This window comes from Hirundo rustica, chromosome 20 (genome assembly GCF_015227805.2).
Source record: "Hirundo rustica isolate bHirRus1 chromosome 20, bHirRus1.pri.v3, whole genome shotgun sequence".
Lineage (NCBI taxonomy): Eukaryota > Metazoa > Chordata > Aves > Passeriformes > Hirundinidae > Hirundo > Hirundo rustica.
In genome coordinates, this window is record NC_053469.1 from 9,404,135 (window position 1) to 9,416,164 (window position 12,030).

General features: G+C 50.4%; 1 protein-coding gene across 6 annotated transcripts in view; it reads right to left on the bottom strand.

Moving 5' to 3' along the window:
- LOC120761663 (discoidin domain-containing receptor 2-like) overlaps positions 1 to 12,030 on the bottom strand; it is a 56,899-nt gene that overhangs the window by 22,416 nt on the left and 22,453 nt on the right. For 4 of the 6 annotated variants that reach the window (XM_058423086.1, XM_040083145.1, XM_040083143.2 and 1 more), the window contains exons 2-4: positions 7,408 to 7,539; positions 3,359 to 3,461; positions 1,224 to 1,452 (exon numbers count right to left, since the gene is read on the bottom strand). In XM_058423086.1, coding sequence (XP_058279069.1) covers positions 1,224 to 1,452; positions 3,359 to 3,461; positions 7,408 to 7,471 — 396 coding nt within the window. In that variant the 5' untranslated portion in view covers positions 7,472 to 7,539. Of the gene's footprint in view, positions 1 to 1,223; positions 1,453 to 3,358; positions 3,462 to 7,407; positions 7,543 to 10,795; positions 10,932 to 12,030 lie in introns of those variants that run through there. The other 2 variants (XM_040083146.2, XM_040083144.1) reach the window with 2 other exon arrangements.

The window sequence follows — 12,030 nt, forward strand, 5'->3', positions numbered from 1 at the left end:
AGCTGCACTGGAGGCACCTTGGACTGATGTGTTCAGCATCACCACAGCCACCCCACCCTGCTGCAGTGCAGTGACAGGGCAGGGACCCTCACCCTTCCCCTCAGTGCCACCATTGTGCTGGGAACACTCCATTGTTTATTCTGACCTCCCCTCCCATCCCACAAACACAGCTTTTATAGCACACGCCAAAATGTGAGGGATGGGCAATATAATGGTAATGGCCAAAAAGCTGATCAAAGGTCTGAGTGAGCAAATAATTCATTAACAAGATAAAAGCTGTTACCAAATATTGCACTGCAGACCCAGCTGGGACTTCCAAAGCACCCCCAGTGCAAGAAAACATCACCACACCCAGTACCTCTCTAGTCTGGCTTAGGTTTCAGACTCCACAAGCCAGCCTGAGGCAGGGTGACCAGATCAGAGGAGCTGCAGACCTGCAGGTGAGATTTCCAGGAGAAGTTTAAGAAAGGCTTGTGAACACACAGCTCAGAGCTCTGTGCTTGGGTCTGGAGACAGCGTGAGACAACTCTGGTGAGCAGAGGGAAACCTCTGAGTGTGTGGGCTCAGCACATTTCCTACTCTCTGAACTCCTTCCCCCTCAACATCCATACACCAAGCACTGCTATCAGACACCCAGAAACTCCCGAATTCCCTGCCGCACCTCCAATTTTAAATCCCAAAGCAAGAGTCTGCTTGGCAGCTTCCAATCTAGAAAGATGTGTCTAAGAGAAGGACGCCCATGTGATGTTTGGGACAGGCACAGACAGGCAGTGAAGAGCCACAGTTTTCCTGATTTGGGGGATCAGGTCGGGGGACATGGACAAAGAAAGAAAACTTCAGAATTCCCTCAGAAAAACAGCACCCATACACCAACTCCACAGCAGAAGAGCTGAGAATCCTGCCCATCTTCTGAGAGGAGCAAAGGAGATGATGCACCTTTGTTACGTGGCTGCTGTTCCTGAGCATGCCATTCCTCAGGGCCAGAAAACCCAACTCAGCTGCGTGGCAGACAAACCCTCCAGCACTTTCCAGTCCTGGCCACTGCTGATCCCAGTGCTCCCCACGTCAGGAATGCTGCAGCGCTGCTGGATGACACGCAGCAAGCACAGCCCCGAGGCAGAACACGCTGCTGCAGCAGAGCCAGGATGAAGTACGACGCAGCGAGCAGGATGAGGAGGACACGCATTGCACAGTGCAGCTTTCCAAGCAGACCCCAGGCTCACCTTCCTGCCCTGGCGGTCCCTCCAGGAGATCCAGCGCTCCCCGTTGCGGCTGTAGTCGATGCGGTAGGCGCGGGCAAACTCCTTGCCCGTGGCGCGGGCGTGCCGGCCCTGCGTGCCCACCAGGGTGATGAAGAACAGCTTGTGCAGGTCAATCTGCAGGAACTGCACGTCTTCAGGCTCCAGCAAACCAGCTGGGCACCAGGCTCCATCCCCCTCTTCCCTCTGTAACCTGAGGGGAAAATCACGCGCATTAGAAAGAATCAGATTTCCAATGATTAATTGAGGAAACACCCGGGACTTTGGTTGCTTCCTCCCAATCCTCAAACAACCAGTAAAGGCTACCAAATACCTCTGCCCTTTGGGATGATGGTCAGTTGAGAGACTCAAATCCTGCAGGTAGTTTTACCCTATGCAGAACAGCTCCTCAGCCCCACATATCTTTCTTTAACTACCTGGAGTAATTTCTTCCCCAGACATGAACTTCCACATGGAACAGAAACAACTCTGCTGCTCACTGCTCTGTAACACCTTGTTGCTAAACCCCACATGGTAGGGTCTGAACTTCTGCTTGACCACCTCCTGCAGCTCCACAAAGCTCAAAGAGGTGTCATCTTAAAAACACATTTTAGTGAGAAAAGCTCTGCTTGAAATTATTCTGGGCCATTTCAATGCATATTGCACAGTTCCTGCAGTCATCAGAGCTGCTGGTGTAGGATGCTGCCAGGAGAGTGGAGAGAAGGTATCTGCTCCTAAGCTGAACGTTGTGAAAGCTGTAGCTGTGAAAAATTTACCTGCACACCAAAAAAAAGAGTGTGGGTTTTTTAGCAACAGGGATTTCTAAGCCAACAGCAAACCCTTGAAGTGTCCTTGGCTGTCAAACAGCTACCTCACCTCCAGCTGATGGGATCAGGGAAGGTGGTACCCAGGAGGAGACACTGAGTCGAGGCTCAGGCCAGACAAGGTTTTAATCGCAGCTGTTCCTGCAAGACTTTCTTACACTGGAATAACAGTAAAAGAAGCTCTAAAAAAGGCAGAAAGGGTGACTGAAGTGACAGGGACAGACATCTGCATGGGACAGCTCTGACCTCTAACCAAATGAGGTCAGTTTCCTGCCTTCACCCTGTGGGCATCCAGCTGCCCCAGCAAAGAGAGATGGCAAGCGATGCCCAAAGCGTTTGCAGCACTACTCAGAGGAAAACCCTCCTAGCTTTCAGACCCACAGGCCTGTTCAAACAGAACACACAGCATCACTGCTCCACCACAGACTAAGGAAAAAATAGTATTTGAGCACTAGGAGAATTTTATGATTTGGGACTGCCTGAATTCATAAAAATGTAAGTATCATAGTTAACCTGAAATTCTTATCTGACTTGCACCAAAGCTGTAGGAATATTTGATATCACCACTACAAACAATTCTAAGGAAACTCACATTTGCAACTCTTCTGTGAATCAGTTAATCAGCTTTGAGAGAAATAAAATGACCAAAAAAAAAATGAAAGGCAAAGCTTATGATAAAGACTGTAGGCCTCCTTGACAGTGAAGAAAATCATTTAGCTGCTTGCTTAACAATTCCTTAACTCTGCATTTCCAAGGTTTTTGAGGCAAAGTGAGCACAACCCATTTCCTCAATTGCATGCTGTTGAAAAGTTCATCCTTGTAAAGGATTTCCTATGATTTAGATTAAAGCACTCCACAAGAATCCCAGGGGTACTGTCCCTGGCTGACCTGTAAGTCACAAATCCTTTGGAGATTTATTCACAGAGTGACTGAAAGATGGGGGTCAGAGGCAACCTCTGAGCCCCCAGTCCAGCCCCTGCTGATGGCAGGGCCAGCTCCAAGGCTGCCCTGTGCTCAGGCCTGGTACAGACAAGTCCCCAAGTCTCTGGATCACCGTCCCACTGCTTCATTCTCATGGAGAAGGATTTTTTCCCCCTCAACATTTAAGCAGAATTTCCTGTCTCACAGCTGTGACCACAGCCATTGCCTCCTGACCTTCCACTGTGCACTACCCACCCAGATTGAACATGGAAGCAGCAAACAAGGTTTTAAGGGTGGGGGATCTTCTTCCTCAACCACATATTGGGTATTTAGGGGGGAAAAAAGGACGAAATTTGTCGTCAGAGGTGAACCCACCGTGCATATTGGGGCCCTGTGGAGTCGTACCACTGGCTGGAAGCAGTGATGTCCTCATCCCGGATGGTCCCCTCGTGCATCCCCAGGGGGTAACGACAGATTGCTGTGAGTGGGAACACAGGCAAGCAAACAGCAAAGGTCAGCACTCATTTCCTCTAAAATCCCCAGGCAAGTTTCATTAAAAGGTTATCACACCCAGGGAATAAACATGGTGATGCTAAAATAAAGAATGCAGGAAAAAAAAAGGATTAAATACTTCATAATTATCATAAACTGAAATGATAAGTAATGCATTAACAGGATCATTCAGCAGGGCCCAGGCAAGGTGAAAATTTTACAAAGAAACATTTTAAGAGTATGAAATCCCAAACCATATTATTGTTACTGGTTGCATGGGCCCGTTTTACAATGACAAATTATTAATCAGTAAGGATGTGACATAAAAAGGAAGCTTTCGTTCAAGATTTTTCTTCCCCTGGAATAAACTGGATACTTGACTTCAAATGGGAACAATTATTACCTTCACCAGATCAGATACAAGGGAGAAGTTAAACATCCATTACAGATGACACGTCATGGAAACATCTGCTCTGTCCTGTCACTGCAGCCTGGAGTTCATACCTGGCCATGAGCCCCTGTCCATCCACCCTGCCTCATCCCAGGCTGTCCCTGCCTGCAGCCTCAGTGGAGCAAGCATTTCTCCCCAGCATAGGAACACTCCCAACCTTGGTGCCTCCAGGGAGCACAGGCACAACTGGCTCAAGCCATGGATCTCCAAAAGCTCCCCACACCAGCACCCTGCAGATGCAGCTGACAAATCCTAGCTGGCCTTGAGGTTCTCTCTCCTGACAGATGTTTTTAAACGTGTCCTGGAATACTAGAGATGTTTGGGAAAATCGGAACGTTTTCACTGCCACGCTGCTGCAGCCACAGGAGCAGTTCTGGCTGCCTCTCCCTCAGGCAGGACTGTCCTGGGTATCCTCCTGGTTTCCCAAAATCCCAGATTGGGCTGGGTTGGAAGGGACCTCGGAGATGATCTCCTGCCACCCTTGTACCAAACCTGCTCAACAGGAGTTGCACTTCAAGAATCCTCGTGGGTCCCTTCCAACTCAGGAGATTCTGGGATTCCATGAAATCCATTCAGCAGGCTCAGAAGCTACAAGACAAGACAGAGGGATGAAAACCACCTTGCTGTTATCACTGCCCAGAATAAAGCACCTGAGGCCTGACAGATCTGATGTAGAAATGCTTGCAAACAGAGGGTGGTGCTTCAACAGGGTTTGCCTGCAGCTGTTAGGCACTGTATCAGTGAATGTGTGATGTGCTAGTTGTTCCTAAATCCCTGGATAAAGGAGACAGCTGCTGAGGTGACATTTGCTAATGATACCAGCTTATTTAATATTAAAAAATATTTAATTTTTTTTTTTAAATCGTGGGAATACTTATAAAACAAACTAGAATTAGCATTACAGCACTGCCTGCATTCATGCTCAGATGCCAGGGCGATAAGGAATAAAGCTCTTGCTCCTTCCTTCCCTCATCAAAAGGCAGAGAAAGCAACAGAGATGATGAAGAAGGAAAGATCAGCAGCTTCACCTTTACAAAAGGGATTACTGAAGTATGACAAAAATAGTTTATATTGAATAATAGATATCCTCACTGTCTCTCAAAACACCAGAACCAGGAGGCATCAAAAGGTCAGGCAGGAGAGTTCAAAACCAGAATATAAATCCTTAACCTATTAAACACTCCAGTGCCACAGTTTCTTGTGGGTTTAAAAAACCAGCTGAACAAACTCACAGCCACCACAAGCAAATAAACACCCAAGCACTGGCTCTGGAGGCTGCAGTGATCTGAGGATACCCCTGGGGTAAAGCTCTGCTGGTGCCAGCCCATCCGTGCACCCTTTCAGAATCAGGGATGGGGCCCTGCTGGAGTCAGACCACTGAGCTGGGTGGGCCCTGCTGTCACCCACAACATTCACAGGCCTGGGGTTTGTCAAGAGGCCCAAATTCCCTAGGAGGAAACTGCTGCCTGCCTGGGATCAAGAGGAATTGTGCCTGCTGAAAGCCAACCAAGAGTTCCAACTACTGCTCTTACAATCTCACAGTCAGGTTATTTGGGGAAACAAAAATAACCAAAATTTGGGGAACCTGAACTCTCTTCACTATCACCTGTCCCACCACAGACCAGTACAACCTGATCTGTTGCTGAGCTATGGCTAAATACATGGACATTTTCCAAAAGGGTGGGGTCAGTGTCTGAAAGCAGAAAGTGCTTTGTGTGCCCCTGCAGTGGGAGCCCTGTGTGCTCACACCTTATTTAAAGGTGAGACACACGCTGGCCAGCAATGCCAGATGGAGAGCTAGGTGGGAAGGACTCTGGGGGAACTGAGTCTCCCTACAATCCTGAACAAAACCCATTTGTTCACAACCCCAGGGCTGGCAGCAGAACCCAGTGTGTCCCTGGCACTGAGGGATGCATTCTGTGGGGGGCCACAGCTCTCACCAAAACCAGCAGCAGGAGGCTCTCACCAAATGCACCTATCTTGAGCAAAACCATCCTTGGGTTCTGTTTAGGTGCCATCAGGACTCCTGACCCCCAACTCAGGAGACACTGAGGCTCAGAGAGGTGGCTCAGCCCATCTGTCAGCGAGGTCAAACAGCTGCTGCAAGACAAGAGGACTCCCCAGGACCCTGCTACACAAAAAGGTCTGAAATCACCCCCAAAGCAGCCCCTGTGGGTTATAGGGCAATGCAGGGCATGCTTCAGGCTGTTCCTGGAGCAGGTCAGGAGGTCTGGATAGTCCATGGAGCTTGTGGCATCACAGCCAAGAGCTCCAGCTGGGCCATGGTGCTGGAATCTCTCTGGGAAGAGCAGGGCCAGCCCCAGGCAGAGGCATCGGAGCAGCTGGGGGAGCTGAGGAAGCAAAGCTGCCTGAAGATGTCCCAGGCAGAGCTGAGAAGTGTGAGGGGTTGTTTCTCGATGGAAGAGATTCCTGTAGGCGGTGGGACCACAGACCTGTGCTCACCCACCTCCCTGGAGCTGGTGTGGGAGAGCTGCTCCTGCACCAACCACCATCCAAAGGAATGGCACAGACCCTGCAGATGCCATCCCTCCCCTGCTCTGAGGTTTAACCACCAGGAGCAGATGGCAGCCCCAGCTCCACGCTGGCCGGTGCACAGCGCAGGGAATGCTGTGTAACAGGAGCACAGGAATGCTGCTGAGCTCCCCCACAGCCCTCACTTCACTTCTGGCTGGTTGCAGCACAACCTCAAACCTCTGCAAATATCCACAGGCCAGAGCAGGATCAGAGCCAGCCACAAAGGGCTCCAAACAAACAGAGCCAGTCCCAGCACAGGCCCTCAGGGTAGCACTTCTGCCTCACCACACCTTCAGCCAAGCTGGAAAAGGATTAAACTCATTCATTTCACAGACTGTCTCCAGCTCAAAACACTTCATTACAGGAATTTTTGCAACGCATTGCAGACCATTATCTTATTCATCTCCATCATGACTGTATCCTGCCAAATGCTGTAGGATAAGAAGTCCTGCCCTCCACAGGGACTCACGGGCTCATATCCCTATCCCCACCCTGTCTTTGTGCCAGCTGAGGTTTTCTGTCTGTCCTCCCACACTTGTCTCTCCAGAATGCCCCTTGCTGGCTGGAGAGCCGTGCCTGATGCTTTGCTCACTGCTGATTTGTTTTCCACAGCGAGCACAGAACCTCTGAGCCGGTCTGGAGCGAGGTTTGTCCTGCAGGCCACACAGCCAAAGCGATGGAGGGATATTCAGAGCTCGAGACAGGCCTGGGTGGGCAGAGAAAGGAGGATGCCCATGTGCCTGGGCCTTCCTGGGACTGGCAGGAGAGTATCCCTCTCCAGCACAGCTGGCCAGGAACGTCTCAATCCAGAGGACATTCAGGAACTACATCAGGGATTATCTCTACATGCAACCTTTACACTCAATCCCCACGAGAGGCAAAGAAAGGTGAAAAGGAGCACACAAAAGGTGGGAGTTGAGTCCTCTCCCAGCCTGGCAGCTCCTACCAGGGTTGACTTCGGCGCCGGAGGGCTCAGGCAGGGAGGCCAGCAGCAGCATGCAGAAGATCATGGTAGCAACTGGAGGTGCTGCGCAGGGTCAGACGAGTGCTTCAAAGGCAGCAGCTGCCATCTACATCTCTGAAAGACAAAGCAAAGAGAGAGGATGAGTCCTCCAGAGCCAGGACTTCTCTGTGCTGCAGCGTTGCTGTGTGTCATTGCCTCGTGACAGGCTGGGCAATCTTCCCTGCCTTCAAGAGAGTCTTTGACCTCAGCCCTGCTCATCACCAGATCAGAGCTTACTGAAGAACCAATGATCACTGGAATGTCTGCACCACCCCTAAAGCTACCAGTGCAGCCCATCTTTCAGGCCCTCAGCTGTCATGACTCCTGGGTGGATGGATGCACCCTCTTAACTGCTCTTAAACAACTCCAGCACAAAGAAATCGCTCCCTCATCAATACTTCACTTTCCTTAGTAAATTAACAAGTAGTGAAACTGCAGCTACAAATGAACCTGGGCAGTCCAGCCAGGCTCCCCAAGCAGGGATCCACCTAAGCCCTGGCACCAAGTGGCCAAGTGGGCACCTTGGAACTTGCCACGCAATTTTAAGATAAAGGTCTCCAAAACAGAGTGAAGTAATCTCTCCCTGCACATGCACAGTGCTGCCAAAAGCGCACGTGCACTCACACGGGTGAGCACACTCCATTTCCTGTTTGGAAACAAGGAAAATAGCAAAGGCCTAAACACTGGCAATTCCACTGGAAAGCCACAATAACACCTAAAGGAACAGGAGGTCAGATCAGCAGTTATGTGAATTTTTTGTGTCCACATTCACTACAAAGAGCCTTGGGAGGCTCCCAGACTGGAGGATAATTTTACAGAAGGCAGGTTAGAGGCTCTGTCTCATAATGGAACGCCAGGAGAAAAGAAAACAGAACAATCAATAAATGTAAAGTTGCCAGGACCAGACTGCGTTTGCTCAAGAATCCTCAGAGTTTTAGTAAAAAGGCAGCACTGAATGTTGGGATTTGTCAGTGAAGGAGGAGAGGCTATAAAAGGGCCCATCACTGTGCCTGTGCATGCATGCATGCATGAGCATCAGATGCCATTAGCTCAGAGACTGGTAACAAAAGGCTCTCTTCTTCCACCCAACATAATTAAACTGTACAATCACAGCCCTGAGCTGCTGTGGATACCCAAAGGGCTGGACATATTCACAGCAGACAGACACTTAAATCCAAAGGTAAAACCTTTGCCTTGGGAAATCCCCCAGCTGCAGATTGCTGGACACGCAGAAGCTAAATCGGGGTTAGAATCACTGGAGCTTGCCCTGTTTTTATTCTCTTTGCTAAGGATATGCTACTGGCCATTGTCCCTGCTGGATTCCATCAGAAAACATGGCTCTGAGCCCGAAAAACAACTAAGGGCCTTCTTGGGAAGGGAGCCAAACATGCAGGCAGGAGGGGGAGCTAATGCTGGGTGGCTGTGCCTTGCTGTGCCCAGCCAGGCAACCAAAAAACACCTTAAAATCACCAGGTGCCTCCTGCTTCAGCCACCTCCTGGCTCCCTACACGAGCACCCTGGCCAGGGCTGGGAAGGGGCTGTGATCCTGTGGCGTTCCCTGTGGTGAGCCTGCAAAAGCAAAGCACAAGCCCAGATCTCAGCAGGAGGGTCTGGCGACCACAGGAGAGGTTTTGACCGAGCACTCTGCAGCTGTTTGTGCATCCAAGGTCATCCTTCCCCTCTGGAATGGAGGGAGGCGGTGGCTGCTGAAAACACATCGATTCCCACCATCCCAGGGCAGACTGCAACTCCCACAGAGAAGAGACTTTGTGTACTCAGCTGGAGGGAGACTCTGCAAGGGAGCTTTGGGGCAGAGTTTGAAGACAGACTTGGTGGGTGCTCATTTCTGCAGGTGATTTGCTAAGGCGCCCTGGGAGCTCCCAAAGCTGGACCTGCAAAGGGAACTGCAGAGAGTTCAGCACTGGAGAGACAGTCCTGCCACAGGACCTGAGAAAGGGACCTGTTGTCAACATGAAGGCTTTAACTTGAACCACCTTCCTGGAGGAGCTGATGGGAACTCAGCAGAGACCTGTGTGGTGGTGACCATGACCCAGATCAGCTGCACCATGTGGGTAAAGTCCAGGATAGATCTTTCCTGTGGGTGCCCAGGCTGGACCAGCCACTGACCAGAGCTGCAGCTTGTGGAGGAAGCCCTGGAAGGAGAACAGCAGCTTGGAGACATGTCCCAGGGGATTTCTGAGCTGCATGTTTGAAAGCTCCCAACAAGGAGCCCTCCAATGGCATCACACACAGACTGCACAGCCTCATCTTCCCTCCAGAGCCTGGCAAACTGGGTGGGCTTCAAGACTCAGGCTGGCTCCACCAAAACACACAGGGAATTCTTTCTAACTTGTCCAGGAATACAGATGTCTGGGAAGCACTGAAATAGGGACTGTGGTTAGGTTGAAGGCCCAAGCCCCAGATACCGCTAAGTGTTCAGATGCCTCTGTTTCCCATTTGGGCCAAAAGCCCAGCAAAGAAGGCTCAAGAGCAGGGGCTCATCCATCCCCTACCATCAGCACAGCACTCACAGCCCAGCTGGGATGGGCTGCAGGCACTGGCCAGGGGCTCACCTCAAGACTTAACATAAGGAATTTCCTTTGACAACAGAGTAGTGGTGCTGTGCCTCCTTATCCTCTCCAAATGACCACAGCCACCAATGTCACAGCAACTGAATAAATGCACCACAAACAGCACCATTATCTCATCTGAACAAGCCCCATAACATAAGTGCCCAGGCGTTATATGCAAATATCAGGCCATGTTCTGAATGACACCTTTTGTACTGCCACAGAGCCAGCCACACCATTTAACCACCTGAATGTGATGAGAAGAATGCAAAATGTCAGGAGGAAAGAAGGAATGAAGTGTGGGGACAGGGGAGGTCACACAGAAATGCCCAAGCACCATTTCAGCTCCTGGCACTGAGCCAGCAACCTGCACTGGAGAAAAGGTACAAACTGGGGGCACAGAGTGGTGTAGGTGCCACCCTGAGAACTTCTCAGGCTTCTCAGGGCCTGATGGGCTCATGGACCTCTGCAGGTCCACAAAAATAGCATGGCTTGGGGGAACTGCAAGCCAGAATCAGAAGATGTGGCCACAGAGACCAGTCTGACCTCCAGGAAAGGGAAGGAAAGCTCCAGAGCTGATCCAGAGCTCACCTGTCAGCAGCTCTGTGCCTATAAAAGCTGGCTTTGAATTGGGCCCTTGCCTAAAGAGTCTCCAAGACAAGCAGGATGAATCCCCTCTGGATGTGTCTCCATTGTTGGCAGAGGAAAAGGCTGGTCTGGACTAGTCCTGTCCCTGCCAGTTTGGTAACATGAATTCTCACCTCTGTGTGTGGCAGTGGTGAACTATTTCCAGCAGTCCAGCCCTGCACAGGCACCTCAGCAGCTGGTTCAGGCTCTGCTGGGTTTGTTCCTCAGTCCTGGATCACCGAGGTGCCTGGCAGCGAGCCCTGGGAGAGGTGATGCACAGAGGGAGCAAACAATGCCATTTCTCAACCTTTAGTGCTCCTCGGCAGCTGCTGTTCTCAGCAAGGTCAGCAGGAGTGTTTTCACACCTTCAGAGGGTGAAACATTTTCAAGGAGGTTCAGCCCCACTCAGGAGTTCCAGCTGCAGAAATCACTGTTTGAAGAGCAAATGATATTGATTGGTGCTGAGCCTTAATCTCATCCAGTAGACTGGATTCCCAATTCGCACACTTCCCAGAGCTAGGACACAATGGAATTACTCCTAAATACAACTCTCTGTACAAACTGCTTGGGAATCATCTTACTAAGGACTTTTTCTGTCCTTAGTAAGATGTCCTAAATGGCTCAATAGTTTTCTTTCAGCTGCATTAGAGTCCTTTGCTGTACTCATGCCTATCTTCCCACCCTGCCCACACATACACACCAAGTGCCAAAACTACAGCACAAGCCCAAAACCAGCAAAAACAGGATTAGCAACATCCTCCGAGAGGCAAGAAAGTGTTAAACTCTGTTCCCAGGCCCAACTGGATCAAGTTGCTAATTGCTAACAGCTGGCTGCAGGAGAATAAAATCCTGTTACAATCATTGGGAGAGCGGGAAAAAAAAAAAATAAAAATCGACTTGTTGAAAAACTCGGCAAGAAATGCAAAAGAGGGCACTTTTCCCCAATAAATCCAGCAGATACCATGCCTGAAAAGCGAGTCCATGCCTCCACAGAGAAGCAGCTGGCTGTGAGCCAGCGCTGTCCCCGGCACAGCACAGGCTCAGCGAGCACAGGAGGGAGCTATTCTTCAGTGATGTGCATGAAGAAGGTGGGACTTGGAGCTCCTCCAGGTACTGTTCTCCCTCCAGAGATCCATTACCGAGGTCTGGCATGTTTGCAAGCCTCTCTAGATCCCAGCTGAAACAGGCATTTGTTTTAACTGGTTTCTTTGCAGATCATTACCCCGGAGTGGGACCTGAGGGTTTGCTGCAGGAATCCCGTTCCAGATGCCCAGAGCCACGCCAAGAAACTCCACGGTCGTGGGCAAGACACAGAGTGTATCACACACAGAGCTCTGTGTACAATAGGAGGAGCCAGCCTGAACCAAAG